At 45.7% G+C, this 20,122-nt stretch overlaps 1 protein-coding gene across 4 annotated transcripts in view; it reads left to right on the plus strand.

Annotated features, from left to right (window-relative positions):
* LOC127009073 (monocarboxylate transporter 13-like) overlaps positions 1–20,122 on the plus strand; it is a 159,775-nt gene that overhangs the window by 103,842 nt on the left and 35,811 nt on the right. For 3 of the 4 annotated variants that reach the window (XR_007761570.1, XM_050881790.1, XM_050881815.1), the window contains exons 3-4: positions 9,598–9,756; positions 13,164–13,342. Coding sequence is in view for 3 of the 4 variants with exons in the window: in XM_050881790.1 (XP_050737747.1) it covers positions 9,711–9,756; positions 13,164–13,342 (225 nt within the window). In the remaining variant the exon portion in view is untranslated. Of the gene's footprint in view, positions 1–2,068; positions 2,153–9,597; positions 9,757–13,163; positions 13,343–20,122 lie in introns of those variants that run through there. The other variant, XM_050881806.1, reaches the window with a different exon arrangement.

Consider the following 20,122-nt stretch of genomic DNA (forward strand, 5'->3'; position numbering starts at 1 on the left):
TCTCTCTCTCTCTCTCTCTCTCTCTCTCTCTCTCTCTCTCTCTCTCTCTCTCTCTCTCTCTCTCTCTCTCTCTCTTTTTTTTTTCCTAGTCTGGTCATCTTTTTTTTTTTTAAGTTCTCTCCAGCAGCTAACGGTTTTTTTTTTTTTTTTTTTTGTAGTGTGGTTTCATTGCCCCCTCGAGACCGACCCCCAGCAGGCCATTCTATAGGATTTTACTGTTGTTGTTGTTGCTCGTTCGCCCATGTGTGTGTGTGTGTGTGTGTGTGTGTGTGTGTGTGTGTGTGTGTGTGAGTGTGTGTGTGTGTGTGTGTGTGTTGATGTTGTTGTTGTTGTTGTTGTTATTGTTATTGATGATGATGATGATGAATTCTTGGATATCGCCTCTAACGCAGCTTTCCACGAAGTCTTGAGCTGCGACATTAATTAATAAGTTGTATGATTGCGACGCGTATAGTTAATCGACGCAGGATAGGGTGTAATCAGAGGAGAGAGAGAGAGAGAGAGAGAGAGAGAGAGAGAGAGAGAGAGAGAATCAATAAAATGTTAGATCATACCACAGATGCATTAACAGCTGTGAGAGAAGGTGTTAATCCGTACGAGATTATTCCTCTTCATAACCTTCAGAGCTTAGTTACGCATTGGATTTGCTCGTGTGTAGAGGTGAGGAAGGTAATGGTCGGTATAATGCCAAACGCTACCCGCCCCTCTCATCAGCTAATTCCAAAGGCCAGAAAAGACACCAATCGGGTTCTCTCGAGTGTTTTTTCAAGATCATGGTAGAGAAGAAGGATAAGGGATATGGGAGCAGCGAGTAGCGGGCTTTTATTATTATTGTTTACTTTTTTTGTGCCCTTGAGCTGTATCCTTTGTTGTAAAAAAAAAAAGACTACCACCAGGGGCATAAAACTATTACTACCCCTGGAAATGCCCACAACTCCTGCGAAAGCCTTGTCAAATATATGTGCTGGGGCGCCGAATTGTTTAAGAAAATGACCCAAAAAACGATGTATGTGTGTGTGTGGGGGGGGTTAGGAGGGGTTCTGTGTGTGTGTGTGTGTGTGTGTGTGTGTGTGTGTGTGTGTGTGTGTGTGTGTGTGTGTGTGCGCGTGAGGGGGGTTAGGAAGGGCTCTGTGTGTGTGTGTGTGTGTGTGTGTGTGTGTGTGTGTGCGTGAGGGGGGTTAGGAGGGGTTGTGTGTGTGTGTGTGTGTGTGTGTGTGTGTGTGTGTGTGTGTGTGTGTGTGTGTTTGTGTGTGTGTGCCTCTTACAGACTCCTCCTGTTCTTCTGTTACATCCATTCGCATTCTCTGTTAGCGCGTATCAAAGGCTTATCTAGTGCTTCAAGGTGTCTTAATTAGCGGGTGATGCAACTGCGATTACCTGGTTAAGAGGGAGTCATTTATCAGGTGCACGAGGTGTGGTAATAGCTGTGATTATGGTTATTATTATTATTATTATTATTATTATTATTATTATTATTATTATTATTATTATTATTATTATTATTATTATTATTATTATTATTATTATTATTATTGTTATTATTTTTTTGTCGTCGTCTTATGAATGCCGTTGTTTGCTACTTCTGAACCTCCATCGCCACCTATAGACGATGTAACTTATACTAATCGTACTCCTTCGACTCTGTACTTATTGCACCGTGTTGAAGAGGGATAGTGAAAATGCTTCCTCACCTACCACCACCACCACCACCACCACCACCACCACATCCCTTAGGTTGGTATTACAAGACACTTTCGCTTCTCACATCAGCTATTTCTAAAGGTCAAAGAGGGGGTCAGTCGGGTTCTAATGAGTGTTCCTTCAGGTTCACGGTACAGAAGAAGGGTCAAACTACCACCAGGGTCATCAAACTACTACTGGAAATGCCGACAACTCCTACGAAAGCCTTGTCAAATATGTGTTCTTGGGCGGCGAAATGTCTTATAATACGACCCGATCAACAGTACAATGACCCCCAAAGGCTTATGAATCACCCTTTCGCTTCACAATGCAGCTCTTCGAGATCAAGAGTGTGTTATCGCTGTGTCCCAACCCGCTGCTCTGACACCTTATCTTGGCAGCCTCGGAGTCAGTGTGTCCGCCGCTGCACCACCGCAAGGACGTGTTATCAGTGCGTTCAAGTCGTCTTCAGGTGAGGATCGAGCCGGGGCGGGGCGGGCAAGGGAGGCATGGCAATGACGCAGGTTAGGTGGGAATATATGTAGATTGGTATTCTCAGATGCTTCCTCACCTCAACTATTACCAAAGACCGAAAAGGAGATTAATCGGGTTCTCATAAGTGTTCTAAGTGTTCTATCACGTGCAAGGTGGTACAGAAGAAGGGTCACACTACTACCAGGGTCATAAAACTACTCATGGAAATGCCCACAACTCCTACGATAGCCTTGCCAAATATGTGCTTGGGCGCCGATATGTGTTTAAGACTATGGCCCTGACAGAATTGCTGGGTTGGGTAGGATGGGCTGAGAAGGTATAAAGGGAACTACACGGTGAACTAAAGTTGCAGAGTAAGGCAGAGTGCGTAGAGGTGTGACATAGGAGTAGGAAGGCTGGATGCAGTTGCGGCGGTGGTGACGGCGTTGGTGGTGGTGGCGGTGGTTTTGGTGGTGTAAATTAATACGTTGGCGCGAACTTTATTGTAACGACAGGCTGACTGGCAACGAATCACCGGCAACATATTATTTTAGTTTTCGTTCGGTGTCTGTTTTGTTTATGAATTGTGTGTGCGTCAGTGTGTATGTATATCTGAATGTTTGTGTGTATGCCTGTCTGTCTTTGTCTGGGTTTGTCTCTCTGTATATCTTTCTAGCTTATCTATCTGTCTCTATATCTATCTCCTTCCCCCCGTCACGTTCGACCTGTACGTAAGACTAAACTTGAGTCATAACACAGTTTTCGGAATAAGTTTGTACTGCGGCTGGAAACTTTGCATATGTTGGCCGAGGAGCTGAAAGAAGGGCAAAGGGATGGGATGAGGAAGAGGACGAGGACTGGGAAGGAAAACATGAGGTGGAACTGGAAAAGAAAGAGTTGAGGTGAGTCTGGAAAGAAGAAGGGGCAGGAAGATGGGACGGGGATGAAAGAAAGACAGAGGGATAAGGTGAGAGACAGACAGAGATAGACAGGAATAAGGGAATTGAGGTGGAAGTGGAAAAAAGACGAGACAGCGATCGGATAAGGGCGAGGAAGAGGACGGGGAAGGGAAAAAAAGTGGGGACAAGAAAGAACTGACAGGAAGAGGAAAAGGCAGAACTAGGATAAAGAAACAAGGAAAAGGACGGGAAGGGAAAAGGAGGAGGGACTGAAAAAAAGAAGGGACGGGAAGAGGAAAAGACAGAACTAGGATAAAGAAACAAGGAAAAGGACGGGGAGGGAATAGGAGGAGAGGGTGAAAAAGAAGGGACAGGAAGAGGAAAAGACAGAACTTGGATAAAGAAACAAGAAAAGGACGGGGAGGGAAAATGAGGAAGGGCTGGAGAAGAAGGGACAGGAAGAGGAAAAGACAGAACGAGGATAAAAAACAAGGAAGGGAAAAAGGGAAAAAAGGGAAGGAGGAAAGGAGGAGTGGCTGAAAAAAAAAGAAGGAATAGGGAGCGGAGAAAAAGAAGCACAGAGGGATAGAATGAGAAACGGACGAGAACGAAAAGAGGAACAGAGAAAGTAGCAAAAAAAAGGAGGGGAATGAAAGAACACGGAGATAGGGTGAGAGACAGGGATGAGGACGATGAAGGAAACAGTAGAAGGGGGTAGAAGATGAAAGGATAGATAGATACGATAAAGGATGAGGAGGAGAACGTGATAGAGGATTGGATGTTGAGCTGGAAACTGAATGGACATGGGGTGGACGTGGAAGGGAGAGCGAAAGGGAGACAGACTAGGACGGGAAGGGAGTCTGCATGGGAAAGGAGGGACGGGAAGGTAAATGCAGAAGGAGGAGGAAGAGAAGAGGAAGAGGAGGAGGAAGACGAAGTGGGGGTAGTTTATTTCCATCCGCTTCCTCCTGTCTTCTCTAACTTTAATTTTCTTCCCTGTTGCTCCCTTCTTGCGCTTTGTTTCCTCGAGATCGACAGACTTCATAAATTTTAACCATTAATTTCCATTCTCTCTCTCTCTCTCTCTCTCTCTCTCTCTCTCTCTCTCTCTCTCTCTCTCTCTCTCTCTCTCTCTCTCTCTCTCTCTCTCTCTCTCTGTTTTTGTTTTTTTTCTTCCTCTTCTTTGTTTTTCTCTTCTTTTCTCTTGCCCAAAACTTTGCCACTTAATCCTCCTCTGAGTTCTGTTCCTTCTCTTCCTAATCCTCTACCTCCTCCTCCTCCTCCTCCTCCTCCTCCTCCTCCTCTTACCTGTGTTTAGATTCTTCTTTTCCACTTCCTCCATTAAGACAAATAACTAACTTTGGAGAGTCGGTTTTCGTTAGACTAATTCATGGGTACTGGTGGTTGGCCTTTCCTCCTTCCTCCACCTCCTTCCCCTTCCTCCTCTTGTCCTCCTTCCTCCCCTTTCCTCCTCCTTCTGCTTTCCTCCCCCTTCCTCCTTTTCCTCCTTCCTCCACCTTCCTTCCCCTTTCTCCTCATGTGCTCCTTCCTCCCCTTTCCTCCTCCTTCTGGTTTCCTCCCCCTTCCTCCTTTTCCTCCTTCCTCCACCTTCCTCCCCATTCTTCCTTTTCCTCCTTCCTTCCCTTCCCTCCTTTTCCTCCTTCCTCCCCTTTCCTCCTCTTGCTCTTTCCTCCCCTTTCCTCCTCCTCCTGCCTTCCTCTCCATTCCTCCTCTTGCTCCTTTCCTCCCGTTTCCTCCTCCTTCTGCCTTCCTCCCCTTTCCTCCTCTTGCTCCTCTCTCCCCTTTCCTCCTCCTCCTACCTTCCTCCCCTTTCCTCCTCTTGCTCTCTCCTCCCCTTTCCTCCTTTTCCTCCTTCCTCCCCATTCCTCCTTTTGCTCCTTCCTCCCCATTCCTCCTTTTCCTTCTTCCTCCCCATTCCTCCTTTTCCTCCTTCTTCCCTCTTCCCCTTCCTCCTCTTCCTCCTCTTCCTCCTCTTTCCCCATCCCCTTTACTCGCACGCTTACACAACCTCCCTTCCTTCGGCCGCTAAGCCTAAGTCCGGGTTCCGTTCGGGTGCTGTACTTAAAGACAAAGGAAAGGAAAAAGTTTTTGATCAAGATTTCCCACGAGTAACTCGACCCCTGTGTGTGTGTGTGTGTGTGTGTGTGTGTGTGTGTGTGTGTGTGTGTGTGTGTGTGTGTGTGTGTGTGTGTGTGTGTGTGTGTGTGTGTGTGTGTGTGTGTGTCTTTAAATTCTTGATGTGGAGGTTTCCCTTATCATCACTGCCTCTTTCTTTTTCCTCCTCCTCCTCCTCTTCCTCCTCCTCCTCCTCCTCCTCCTCCTCTTCCTCCTTCCTCAATCTCTCTGTGTGTGTTTTTTTTCCTGTTGATTCTGCTGCCAGTGCCTCATTTTTCTATTCTATTTTCCTCCTCCTCCTCCTCCTCCTCCTCCTCCTTCTCCTCCTCCTCATCCTCCTCTCTTTATTCATTTTATTTCTTATCCCTTTCCTTTACTTTCCTTCCTCCTCCTCCTCCTCCTCCTCTTCCTCCGTCTTCCTTCTCCTCATCTTTCTCCTCTGTATTTCTCTTTTCATTTTCTCCACTCCTCCTCCTCCTCCTCCTCCTCCTCCTCCTGATGCTCCTTGAACCCCTCTTTTTCTTCATAAACTACATAATTCATCTCTCTCTCTCTCTCTCTCTCTCTCTCTCTCTCTCTCTCTCTCTCTCTCTCTCTCTCTCTCTCTCTCTCTCTCTCTCTCTCTCTCTCTCTCTCTCTCTCTCTCTCTCTCTCTCTCTCTCTCTCTCTCTCTCTCTCTCTCTCTCTCTCTCTCTCTCTCTCTCTCTCAATAACCTCCTTCCTCCAGAGAGAGAGAGAGAGAGAGAGAGTGTGGGCAAGAATGAAGGGCAGGGAAAAAAGGGATGAAAGGAGAAAGTTGTGGTAGTGAACACTGAGATAGGAAGGAGAATAGTGGTGATGGTGGTGAGAGGAAAAGAGAGAGAGAAAGAGGGATGGCTAGGTCCTTCAGAGAGAGAGACGAGACGAGACGAGACGAGACGCGTACTGTTCTCGTTGTTATTCCAGACGAGGACGCTTCGGAGGACGTCTATCCACCCGTCCTAATTCACCCTGCTCCCCCCCTCTCCTACTGCCCCCCTTCCCTTCCCACCTACCCCTACCCCCCTTCCCTTCCCCTTACTCCTACACCCCCTTCTACTGCCCTACTCTTCCCCTCCCCCTACTACAACACCCCCTTCTATTTCCCCTTTCCTTTCCCCTCCTCCTCCTACCCGCTCTTTTACTGTTCCCCTTCCCTTTCCTCTCTATTTCTTGTCCTCTTTCTTCCCTCCCAGCCTCCCTTCTTCTGCCCTCCTTTCCTTCCCCCTCCTCCTTCTCCTCCTCCTTTCCCCCTCCCCCTTCTTTACCTGTACCCTCTTTCCCCTCTCTTCCTCTTACTCCTTTTCCTCTCTCTCTTCCCCTTCCAGCTCTTCTCCACACCTTTCTTAACTTTTTCTCTTACTCCCCCTCCTCTTTTCTCTTTCTCTCTCTCTCTCTCTCTCTCTCTCTCTCTCTCTCTCTCTCTCTCTCTCTCTCTCTCTCTCTCTCTCTCTCTCTCTCTCTCTCTCTCTCTCTCTCTCTCTCTCTCTCTCTCTCTCTCTCTCTCTCTCTCTCTCTCTCTCTCTCTCTCTCTCTCTCTCTCTCTCTCTTCTCTCTCTCTCTCTCCTCTCTCGCTCGTCTTCATGTCTTCCCACTTTTCATTCTTTATTTCACTCTCTCCTCGTACGTACCCTCGTTTATCATTCCTTATTTTCCATTTTCTTTTTACTCCAGCCAGGGTCTTTGCGGTCTCCTTTTTTTCTTTCTTTTTCTCGCATTTTTCCATTCTTTTCTTATTCTTCCTCCTTTATCTGTTTTTACTTCCCTTCACTGTTTCACTTTAGTATCCCTCGCTTCCTTTGATCTCTCTCTCTCCCTTCCTCTTCCTCTCCCTTCTCCGTCCGTCCCTTAACTTCCTTATCACGTTATCTCCCTTCACTCCTTCCATCTCTTCCTCCCTCTTCCCTCTTCCCTTGCGGCGCCGTGGTTGTCTATCCCAATCAGTCAATCAATTCTTCTTCCTCCCCCTCTTCTTCCCACTCCTCAGTCTCATTCAACGCAATACATTATAATAGCATGAAAAGGTTTGTTAGCTCGAAAAGTTTGTTACCAGATAAAAAGAAAGGAGTAAGCTATGAATATATATACCCAAGAATTTAGTTGAGAGAAATTTGGCATGAGTTAAGTAACGTGGAGGAGTATTCATCAGTTTATCTATCTATATCTATCTATCTAATTATCTGTCTATCTCTAGTATATTATGAGTGGAATAACGTTGAGGACAGGTACTGCAAGGAGAAAATATAGGTTTGTACTCATCACTCCTATCTGTCTATACTATATTAAGGAGGTAGGGGTATTTGTAGTCATCAATCCATCTATCTATCTATTTATCTATCTGTATCTTATCTATATCATTCTTATCAGCCTCACTCTTGCAAGTAGGAGGCAGTATCATCATGTACTCCTGCGATAAAGGAAAGCGTGACCGCCCTATTTTGGGATCTGACCTTCTCGGAACGTGTGTGTGTGTGTGTGTGTGTGTGTGTGTGTGTGTGTGTGTGTGTGTGTGTGTGTGTGTGTGTTGGCTGTAAAAGTGACGGACAGCACCTCGTTAGGCATCCCGGGACGGTGCGGACGAACACGTGTGACCGAGCATTGACTGGGCGGCATAGGAATGAATGAATGGTGTGTATATGCGGTGTGTGTGTGTGTGTGTGTGTGTGTGTGTGTGTGTGTGTGTGTATGTGTGAACGGTGTGAACGCTTGCCTGCCTGTGTGTGTGTGAGAAAGATTTATTGTAGTTTTTTATATTTATTTTTATTTATTTATTTATTTATGGTGATATATGAATGGCCTCGCATTTTTCACGTGTTCATATATCCTTCGGACACACACACACACACACACACACACACACACACACACACACACACACACACACACACACACACACACACACACACACACTCTCTCTCTCTCTCTCTCTCTCTCTCTCTCTCTCTCTCTCTCTCTCTCTCTCTCTCTCTCTCTTATCAATAATGCCTAACTAACCTCTTATCATGATCACGAAAACATGCAGTGGAAAGATATGCTCGAAAGACGTTTTAAGTGTTTGTCGTAATATCAAAATGAGTCACAACAATCAGTTAATAAATCATTGTGACAGGAAAGAATAGAATGTTCATATACGTCTAGAGTGAACATATATACTTGACTATTCTTTTTCCTCTTCTATACAGTCTCTGCACATACTTCTACCTTCTTCTTCTCTTTCTTTCGTTTTTTTTCATTTCGTTATCCTTTGAACGTTTTCTGGAACATAGGATACTTCTTCTTCTTTCTTGTACAGCTTTTTCAAATACTCCAATGTATATATGCATTTAAACTTAACCCTTTTATTCAGTTTCCAATCAAAAGTTTTCCTGATGTATAAGAATAGTTTTAGTGTTTCCTTTCTTCTCTGCATCACACACACACACACGCACACACACACACTATCCACATATATAAATCCCAACGTTGTACAAAGTTGACTCACCAAAACACTTCATTCTAGTTTCGATATGTAATACTTGTCGCTATTCCTTCCGTCACTAAGGAAAGAGACGATTTGGCGAGTCTGAGAAAGCGTTCAAGAGATAAAATGAAGAAAAAAAACAGAAAGAAAAGAATAAGGATGATGTGTGTAGAGAGACGTTAAAAAAAAAAGAGTTGAAATAGTATAAGAAAAGGTAAAGACAATGAGTAAATGCGTGAGTGTAGGGAGGGGTGGGAGCTGTCGAGAAAGCCGCATCGTGTCTGACAGAGGGGGAGACAAGGAGCGTATAGAGGAAGGAAGAATCTGTGTGAAGGAGCGACTCGGGATTGTGGGGGTAAAGGCAGATAGGAGGATGAGAAGGGTGGAGTAGAGGAGGAAGAGGAAGAGGAGTTACTGTTGATGGATGGACGCATATTGAGGGATTAAGGAGAAGCGTGCCGTGGGTAAGAAAGGCGGTGAGGTTTGGAGTGTTTGAGGAGAGAGAGATAGACAGACAGACAAAGGGAGGGCCAGAAGGCAGGCGGATAGATAGACAGACTTAGATAATGGGGATGCAAAGTAAGAAAAGTATTTAGAGACAGACAGACAGACAGAGGGAGGATAAGGAGATTGGAAGTCAGACAGATAGGCAGACAGTAAAGAAGTGGGGATTCAGAGTAAGATAAGTGTTTGGAATGAGAGACAGACAGACACACACACAAACAGACAGACAGGGAGAAACTCAGGAGGTCAGGAGGTAGGCAGACACAGACAGACAGTTACAAGTGAGGTACAAAAGATGAGAAATGATAAGGAAATACATGCCAAGGGGAACACCAGGTAACAATAATGACCGACAGGTGAGTGATAAGACCATCCACCCTACTTAAAACCTTTCCCTAATCTGTTGTCTTATCTTGATCTTTGCAGGATGAGAGATAAAAGCACAACAGCATCGTGAAGCGAACCAACAAGACGGCAACTCCGGCCTGCACCATTTCCCCTCACCACCACCACCATCACCACCACCACGAGGGGAAGTGATGGTCATGGATGCTGCTAAGACTCACAACTCCACGCCGCCCCCAGGTACGTATACATCTGTTTGCTCGCCTCATTTGTCTGTTCAAAATTCAGAACCTCGCTCCTTCCAATTCCCTTGCGTAAGCGTTTCCACTCATCCTCCTGCTCCTCCTCCTCCTGCTCCTGCTCCTGCTCCTCCTCTTCCTCCTGCTCCTCCTCCTCATCCGCCCTCCTTGGCCCTCTCCCTCCGCCTCTCCCTCTATCCACTTCAAATTATTAAGTTTCTCTCCCCCACTTCACTTCATTGGTTTCCCGCCATTCACCCTGCCCTCCCTCCCTTCTTTCTTTCGTTCGTCCCTCCCCTCCTCCTCCTCCTCCTCCTCCTCCTCCTCCTCCTCCTCCTCCTCCTCCTCCTCGTTTTCTTTCATTCAGTTATCTTTTTTTTTTTATCACTCCAGCGCTTTCTAAAACATGTGATCCTATTTTTTTTCTTTTTTTTCCCATTTATTTCTATGTATCAGTCTTACTATATTCTTTCTTTATTATCTCTCCATTCAGTCTTAATATACTCTCTTTTTTCTTTACCTTTCTTACTCTTTCTGGTCTTTTATATTCTTTTACTTTTTTTTTAGTCTCCCAATACACTTCTTCCTTCTTCCCTTCTCTCTAGATTTTTTTTTTTCATTTTGTTATCCTTGGAACCCTTTATAGAACATGGGGTACTTTTTTTTTTTTTCTTGTACCGCTGTAACGGGCTTGAGGGGGGCGTTTAAAAGGCGTTGATTAAGACTTCAGCTTCCTTAAGGCGAATATATTCGTAGCCTATGTACAAGGAGTGTCGGAGCGAGAGCGACTGTCGTTGTGTGTCAGTCGGACTCTCGTGAAGGAGTTACAGGTTGGAAAATAATTGTTACAATTGGTCACGTACGTCAAGGTGACCTCTGCGCACTATGAAATGCGATGTATACAAAACTGAAACGGTAAACACTGACGGACGACATTCCTATAAGGTGGCGTGATCTATCTGTCGTTGGTTTTGTCTAATTCGTGGTGATATTAAATAATAATAATAATAATACATTGATATCCTACTATAACACCGGTTCTTCAAATACTCCCATGTTTAAACTTTACTTTTTTATTTCTTCTGTTATCATTCCTACTCTCTCTCTCTCTTTGATGTTTTATGTTCTTTATACACTCTTGTTCAGGCTCTATACTTTTTCCCGTATATTAACTCCTACTGCCTCAGGCCCAGGTAATCCGCCACACTCTGAATAGCTTTTTTATGTCCCTCTCCTTTCCTTTCCCGCATATTACAAACCTTTCACATCTGCCTCATTTTTTTTTTTAGCGCGCCCTGCCTTTCATGCCCTCTCTCTGCCTCATTACCATGCACACACACACACACACACACACACACACACACACACACACACACACAACCCCACCTTGTTCCCTTTGCCTCACACACTCTTCTCTCTCTCTCTCCATATCCTTCTGCACACAAAAGTCCCTTCACACACACACACACACACACACACACACACACACACACACACACACACACACACACACTCACACGACCCCCTCCCCCCGGGCACCCACGAACCCTACACACGGAAACAGGCTCGGAAGGGGAAAAAAATAGAGGTGTCCCTTCATTGCATATTCCACTGAAATTATAACTAGCATCCTGTGGGCCTCCTGTCGTCCCTGAAGGCCTTGGGAGAAAGTCCGGGGTAACCTTTCCCGCCCTCCTCCTTCTCCTCTTCCTCCTCCTCCTCATCCGCCTCTCTCTCCTCGCAGTCTTTATTTTTCTGAATTTTGAAGATGTTTGGGAGTTGCGAGGGACAAGGGTGCAGGGAGGGGAAGGGAAGAAATTGTAAAAGGCTGCAGGGATGAAGAAAGGGAGGAAGAAAAGGTAGGAGGAAGAGGAAAAGAAAAGGGGGGTGCAGAGAGGGAAAGGAGAGAAAGTGAAAAGGATTGAGGGTTGGAGAAAATGGTAAAGAAAAAAAAAAGGAGGAGGAGGTAAAAGAAGAGAAAGGGAAGGATATGGAGGAGAGAAGGAAGACGAGGAGTAGAAAGAAGGAAAGAAATATGGATAGGAAAAAGGAGGAGAAGGAGGAGGAGAGAAGGGGGACTGAGAGAACGAAGAGGAGAAATAAAAAACACGAATAACAGAGAAAATAAAGTAAAGAAAGAAGGATAAAGAAGACGCAGGGTGGAGGACAAAGAAAGAGTGTAAAAAGGCTGCAGGGTTGAAGGAGGGGAGGAGGAAGAGGAAGAGAGAAGGGGGGTGCAAGAAGGCGAAAGAAAGAAAAAGTGAAGAGGGTGGAGGGTTGAAGAAAGTGATGAGGAAAAAGGAGGAGGAAAGACAGGAAGAGGAGGAATAAAGAGAGGAAAAATGGGAAGCAGGAGCGAAAGGGGGCTGAGAAAAGAAAGAGGAAAAACGAAAATAGGGAAAATGATAAAGATAGGAAGATTGATAATACAGCAATAAAGAGGAGGAGAGATAACGTTGATAAGAATAACAGAAAAAGAGATGAAGAAGGACGAAGAAGATGCAGAAAAAGGAGGAGAAAAGTTAAAAAGTTGCAGGGTTGAAAAGAAAGGGATGAAGAAAAAGGAGGAGGAGGAGAAGGAGGAAGAGGAAAGAAGGGAGACGAGGAGAAGGAACAGAAGGAATGTAGATAGTAGAAAAGGTTAAGGAGAGAAAGGGAAGGAGGAGGAGAAAGATAAGGAATAAAAATGGGAAAAAGGGATGAAAATAAAAAGGCTGATACCGTTGCAATACAGAGGAGAGAGAAAGTTGATACGAAAAACAGTAAAAATAGGAAAAGTTAAAGAAAGTCTATATACGGTAGTTTAAAGTAAAGGGGAACAGTTATTGGTTTTCTATATAGAGACACCATAACAATAAAATACGGGGGGGTGTGAGTGTGAGGGTATTTATTTATATATTCATTCATTCCATTTGTTTATTTACTCATTTGTTTATTTATGTATGTTCCTATTCATTGTGTATATATTTTCCTTTTGTCGATGTTGTGTTTTATATCATCCTTATTTTCGTATTGTGTTGTGTTGCGCGAGCCGGTTCTCATTCGGCCTTTCCTTTGCTTTCTACTGTCTATTCTTTGGTGGTTTCGGTCCGCTGCTTTTCCCTTTTTGTCCGGATATATAGTTGAGGCAAACATGGTCGAATGATGGGGAGAGAACTCGTGGAAGTTGATGAATGAATCTCCCACTTTCAGAAGCTGCCATGTGTCGGCCGTCTGATCTCTTGGAGTCTCCTTATATCCTTAAATCCTCCTTTTAAACAAATCTCGCAGATATATAGTTGAGGCAAACATGACCGGAAGATGGGGAGGGAAGTTGATGAATAAATCTCCCACTTTCAGGAGCTGCTATGTGTCGGCCGTCTGATCTCTTGGAGTCTCCTTATATCCTTAAATCTTCCTTTGTTGCAGGCGGGGGCTGGGTGGACGCCGCGGAGGACGAGGGCAGCAAGGCGGGGCGGGGCGAGAGAGGCGGGTCGTGCAGGAGGAGCCGCAGCAGGAGGAGGAGGACCACAACGAACACAGAGGACCTGGTGCCTCCTGACGGCGGATGGGGCTGGGTCATCGTCTTCGCCAACTGCATCAACTCGGTAAGCTCTATTACTGATCCTTGGGTGATACTGACCTGACCTGACCTGACCTGTAGTGGTATATTTGATTGGTATCTCCCGACTGCGGATGTTGCTAGGTCATCATCTTCGCCAACTGCATCAGCTCGGTAAGCCCTCGCAGTGATCCAATTGACATGACCTGACTTGACCTGAGCTGACCTAACCTGTAGTGATATCTATTGGATGGGGTTGGGTCATCGTCTTCGCTAACTGCCTCAACACGGTAAGCTCTCGCAGTAATTACCTGACCTCACCTGACCTGACCTGACCTGACTTGCAACATGACCGCGAAGTGATTCTGACCTGACCCGTAGTAGTGTCAGATCCTTTAAATTCAGTGACCTTGTTTTGAAGTGACCCTGAGGTGACCTTCCCCCCCCCCCGTGCCTGCTGCCAAGCCGTCCGTCGAGGCGGTGGCGGGTTATTGGTGGGAGGGGCGACGCTCCCCCCTGTCGCCCCCTTCCTCCCCCTCCTCCCTCCTCTCCCTTCTCTCCCTCTCCCTTTCTCTCCCTTCCTCCAGTCCAAAGCTGTTAATGCACCAGTGTAATTATCTGTAATTGTTATAGATGATTATGTCGTTCTCTCTCTCTCTCTCTCTCTCTCTCTCTCTCTCTCTCTCTCTCTCTCTCTCTCTCTCTCTCTCTCTCTCTCTCTCACACACACACACACACACACACACACAGAGGTTATGTTCCCTCACACTTTAATTCCCGCTGTGTGTGTGTGTGTGTGTGTGTGTGTGTGTGTGTGTGTGTAGGTGTGGGGGGGGGGGGGGGCGGTGCAGGGAGGGAGGGAGAGAAGGAAGGATAGGAGAGTGGGGAGAATAACTTATGATTTTCTATCGATTTCATCTTCCTGGTGTTGTGGTGGGATGGGGAGGGAGAAGAGGAGGAGGAGGAGACGACTGGGGATGACAGGGAGGAGGGGAGGGGAAGGAGTAGGGGAGGACGAAAGCTGTAGGTAGGAAGGTAGAGGAAAGCAGGAAGAAGAGTCACCTGCTGGCCTTGAGTTTATTTCCCCAGGTGTCACGTCGCTCAGGTTAATTGGCTACGGGGGTATTGAAAAGAGGTGAACTTGTAAGCGTGTGTGAGGGAGATACGAAGGGCATATTGTGAGGCCAAGGGTGGAATGATCAGGGCCTTGGGTAGGAAGGGTAAGGCCAAGGTTGTTCGGGCTGGGTCTACGTTGGAGGAGGTGGGTCTAAGGTAAATGATGGGAGCTAAGGGTAGAAAAGGCGGGGTTAATAGTGAAAGGGGGAGAGAATAGATAGATAGATAGATAGATAGATAGATAGATAGACAGAGAGAGAGAGAAAGCGACTTCGAGAACGTGACAGGAAGGGAAAAAATTAAATGACAACGGGACGGAAGGGTGAAGCAGAAGTTTGTCGGTAATAATTAGGAAGGAGAGGAAGATAATGGATAGAGATAGGAAAGAAGGGAAGGGAAGAGAAAGGGAAGGATAGGGAAAGGAAGGGAGTTGCAGAGAAGGGGTGGGAGGGAAACGTGACGGAAAGGGAAAGACAGGAAAAAAAAATAATATTGTTTTCTTTTTTTGTGTGCCCTTGAGCTGCCTCCTTTGTTGTAAAAAAAAAAAAAGGAAGGTGTAGAGAAGGGAAGAAAGGAAAGAGATGGAAAAGGCAGGAAAGGGGCATTGAGAGTGGAAAGATTATGTAACTGGATTTCGATGGGGGAGAGAAGGGATCAAAGAGCGAGGGAAGGAAACATAGACAGGATGAAGATTCGAATCCTACAAAGATGGGAGGGGGGGGGGGGGGTAAGGAAAGAGGAGAAAACGGAGAGGAAGGAAGGGTGTAGAGAAAGAAAGAAAGGAAAGAAATGGAAAAGGAAGGAAAGGGAAAGGAGAAGTGTAGAGAAAGAAAGAAAGGAAAGAGATGGAAAAGGAAGGAAAAGGAAAAGAAGAGAGGTGTAGAGAAAGGAGGAGAGGAAAGAGATACAGAAGGCAGGAAGGTAACATTGTGAGTAGAAAGATTATGTAACTGGATTTCGATGTGGGAGACGAGATCGACGCGCAAGGAAGGGAAACATTGAGGAGATAAAGATTCGAATTCGAGAAAAATGGGAGGGGGAAGGAAGGAAAGGGAAAGGAAGGGAGGGTGTAGAGAAAGGAAGAAAGGAAAGAAATAGAAGAGGAAGGAAGGGGAGGAAGGAAAGGGAAAGGAAGGGAGGGTGTAGAGAAAGGAAGAAAGGAAAGAAATAGAAGAGGAAGGAAGGGGAGGAAGGAAAGGGAAAGGAAGGGAGGGTGTAGAGAAAGGAAGAAAGGAAAGAAATAGAAGAGGAAGGAAGGGGAGGAAGGAAAGTGAGAGGAAGGGAGAGTGTAGAGAAAGGAAGAAAGGAAAGAAATAGAAGAGGAAGGAAGGGGAGGAAGGAAAGGGAAAGGAAGGGAGGGTGTAGAGAAAGGAAGAAAGGAAAGAGATAGAAGAGGAAGGAAGGGGAGGAAGGAAAGGGAAAGGAAAAAAGGAGAAAGATACAGAAACAGGAAGGGAACATTGAGAGTAGAAAGATTATGTAACAGGCTTTCGATGGGAGAGAGAGGGGATCGAAGAGCGAGGAAGGGAAGCATTGAGGGGATAAAGATTCAAATCCGATTTTGTGAAGGGGAAGAGAAGGATCACTGAGGATACAAGGGTGTTAGGAGGCTTGGACAAGATGGTGAACTGTACAGAATGAGATTGAGTTTGAAATCAGGCATGATGATGGAGGGGAAGAAAAGACAAACAAGAAAACGAATTAAACTGAGACTTGGATGAAGCGAGCGAGTGTGTTCCGGAAATCATTGACGTTGAAGAGGAGATACTGAGAGGCTGTTGACTGGACACGCATCCGGAATATGTTGAAGGAAAAAGAAGAGAGAAAACTGACAGAAAAAGAAGTTTGAGATAAGATTAAAAAGAACAGAAAACATGACAGAGAGAAAGTGTTGAGAAAAGGGAAAAAAAGAAGAATAGTTTGAGATAAGAATAACAGAAGGTATGACTGAAAGAAATTGTAGAAAAAAAGGAAAAAAAGAATAGTTTGAGATAAGATAAAGAAAACAGGAAGCATGAGAGAATGAAGATATAGAGAAAAGGAGAAATAGAATGAGTTTGAAATAATAGAAGGTTGACAAAGTAGTAGAGGAAGAATGAAAGAGGAGAGAACTGACAGGGAGAAAGAAAGAAAGAAAGGAGAGAAAACCGAAATAAAGAGAGGGAGTACTAGGGTGGAGGGGGGAAGAAAGAGACAGAGGAGAGAAAGAACAAGAGGGGAGGAGGATGGAAAAAAAAGAGGAAGAGAGAAGATAGAGTAGGTAAGTAAAAGACCAGAAGTTGAATAACCCAACACAACACACAACACAACTCAACTCAACTCAACTCAACTCAACTCAACTCAACTCAACTCAACTCAACTCAACTCAACTCAACTCAACTCAACTCAACTCAACTCAACTCAACTCAACTCAACTCAACTCAACTCAACCAACTACCTTCCTCTTTCTCATGTCTTCTTCCTCTTTACTCTTTTTCCATCACATATTTCCTTTGGTCATCTTCTTCCCTCTAACTTTCTTTTAATTCCTTATTCTTCCTCATATCCCTTGTTTATTCATCTGCTCTTTTCCTTCCTCTCTTTCTCCTTCCCTTTCACTTCCTCTCCTCTTTTTTTTTTTGCTCTGGGTTATTGTTTTCTTCGGCTTTCTTTCTTTCTTCCTCTTCCTCCTTTCTTCCTCTTCTCTGTTCTTCACTTTTTTTTCTTTCGCTTATATTCCCCTTTCTTCCTCTCTTTTACTCTCTTTTGTTTTCTTTGTTCTGGGTAATTTTTTTTCTTCGTTTTTGTTTCTTTTCCTTCTTTCTTCCTCTCCTCTCTTCCTCACCTTTCTCCTCCACTCACATGCCCTTTTCTTCCTCTCCCTTCCTCCCTCTTCCTTTTTGCGTTGCTCCCTCTTCCTTTTTCCTTCCTCCCTCTTCCCTTTTTCCTTGCTCCCTCTTTCCTTTTTCCTTCCTCCCTCTTCCCTTTTTCTCCCTTCCTCTTCCCTTTTTCTTCCTTCCTCTTCCCTTTTTCCTTGCTCCGGTTTATTTCTTCCTCCTTTCTTCCTTTCTTCCTTTCTCTCATTCTCCTTCCGTTGCTTTCCCTCTTCCTTCCTCCTTATCTTATCTCGTCTTTCCTCAAACCATATTCCTTTTTCGGCTTCTTTTATTATCGTCTTCCTTCTCCTCCTCCTCCTCCTCCTCCTCCTCCTCCTCCTCCTCTTCCTCCTCCTCCTCCTCTCATTCCTTCACATATGCATTAATGAGAGGACAAACAGAAGATATATAACGCACAGGTAATGTTTTTTTTATTAATAATCTTCCAATATTTTTCACCTGTCCTCCCCCTATCCATTAATCTATCAAGGTGTGTGTGTGTGTGTGTGTGTGTGTGTGTGTGTGTGTGTGTGTGTGTGTGTGTGTGTGTGTGTGTGTTCGCTCGTCTTTGTCTCCCTGTCGTGTTATTAAATCTTTTCATTTGTCAGGGAAGTGTTTTATTATTTTTATTATTATTTTTTTTTTGCTTCTCTCTCTCTCTCTCTCTCTCTCTCTCTCTCTCTCTCTCTCTCTCTCTCTCTCTCTCTCTCTCTCTCTCTCTCTCTCTCTCTCTCTCTCTCTCTCTCTTCCTTCCTTCTTCCCTCCTTCTCTCCTCCTTCCTCCTCCTCTCCTTCCCTCCTTCTCTCCTTCCCTACCTTCCTTCTTCCTCTCTCTCTCTCTCTCTCCTTCCTCCCTCCTTTCCTTCCTTCCCCTCTCCCCTCCCTCCCCCTCTCCCCTCCCTTGGCAGTCACGAGGTCGATGGGAGGTCCTCTAAGGGAAAGGGAAGCAGGTTAATGGGGTGATTAAAGAGACCCTTCCTCCTCCTCCTCCTCCTCCTCCTCCTCCCTCAATTTTTCTTTGCTGCCTTCTCCTTCTCCTCCCCCTTCTCGTCCTTAATTTTTCTTCTCTTCCTCCACCTTCCCCTCTTCCTCAATTTTTCTTATCTTCTTCCTCCTTTTAAATTTTTCTTCCCTTTCTTCTCTTCCTCCTCCTCCTCCTCCTCCTCATCTTCGTTCTCTTCCTCTTCCTCGACTTCCTTTTTCCCTCTTTTCTTTAACTCCTTTACTTCTTATTCTTTTTCCTCCTCATTTTTCGCTTTTCTTCTTCTCTTTCTTGTTTTCCCCTCTATCCTCCTCCTCCTCCTCCTTTTGTATCCCTTTTTTTTCTCTCTTCCTTATCCTTCTTGTTTCTTGTCCTGATTCTCCTCTAACTCCACTTCCTCCAACTTCTCTTCCTCCTCCTCCTCCTCCTCCTCCTCCTCCTCCTCCTCCTCCTCCTGGGCCGGTTCGAGGTCCACACAGCCGCGCCCATTTTTACAGACTCTGGAAAAATGAAGCCGGAGTTCTTGTAGCGTTCGGGTGTCGGAGAGGCGCGGCGGACCATTCATTCTTCTTGGGGTGGAGGCTGTGTGTGTCTCCTTCCTGGTTTTGACGTCTATTTTTCTTTTTACATATTTCCTTCCATCCGTGTGTGTGGGGGGGGGGGGGGGGCTGGCGGGGTTGTGTGTGTGTGTGTGTGTGTGTGTGTGTGTGTGTGTGTGTGTGTGTGTGTGTGTGTGTGTGTATGCTCTGATTACCTCCTGATGTATGTATGTCTTAAAGGAGGAAAAGGTGAAGGAGGAGGAGGAGGTGGAGGAAGAGGAAGAGAAAGTGGAGGAGGAAGTAGACGAGAAACAGGAGGAGGATGGAGGAGGAGGAGGCGGAGGTGGGGAAGTGAAGGAAGAGGAAACATGGAAACAGGAAGCCTAGAAATGCAATAGGCAGTCGCCCGCTTGGGTGATTTAATCTGCTCGACCGCCACTTGGGGCTGGTGGAGCAGATGAAGCTACCTCGATATTGAGGAGCAGATGGAAGCCCCTCGTTATTCAGTTTACTCCCGACGCAGCGAAATGACGGTCGATTCTATATTTGAAGGAGTTGATGGTATTTGCATTTACTACTTCTGAGGGAAGATTGTTCCAGTGGCGGATGACTCGGAGGTGGAGGAAAAGAAGAAGAAGAAGAAGAAGAAGAAGAAGAAGAAGAAGAAGAAGAAGAAGAAGTATGGGGTGCAGTTTATATTCTTTCACCTGATTGTTACCGTGCCAGAAGAAGAAGAGGAGGAGGAGGAGGAGGAGGAGGCGGTGGAGGGTGATTATGGTGGTTCCCTTCCTTTCCCTTCCTTCTAATACCCGCACCTCCCCTTCCCTCATCTCCACTTCCCTTCTCTCCCTCCCTTCGCTTCTCTTCCCCTCCCCTCACTCCCTTTCTCCTCCCCTTCCTTCACTTTCCCTTCCCTCACATCCCCTCACTCCAACTTCCCTCCCCTACCCATCCTTATAAAACCCTCACGTCCCTTCCCATCCCCTCCCCTCATTTCCCTTCCCTTCCCCTCCCCTCCCTTCCCATCCTTCTAATACCCTCACCTCCCCTTCCCTCACTTCCCCTTTCCTTACTTTCCCTCCCCTCACTTCCCTTCCTCTACTTCCCCTCCCGTCATTCCTTTTCCCCCTTCCTCACTTCCCTTCCCCTCTCTCCCTTTCCTCCTTCCTCACTTCCACTGGCATTCGCTTGTCACAGAGGACTCCTGACATATCACGCCAATTATTCCATCCCGCCTGTATCCTTCTTGTAACTTTCGCCTCTTCATTTCCATCTGCCGCAACCGTTGAACCTAGATATCTGAAGTTCCTCACGCTATTCAGAGACTGGCCATCT

This window comes from Eriocheir sinensis, chromosome 4, assembly GCF_024679095.1.
Source record: "Eriocheir sinensis breed Jianghai 21 chromosome 4, ASM2467909v1, whole genome shotgun sequence".
Classification (NCBI taxonomy): Eukaryota; Metazoa; Arthropoda; class Malacostraca; order Decapoda; family Varunidae; genus Eriocheir; species Eriocheir sinensis.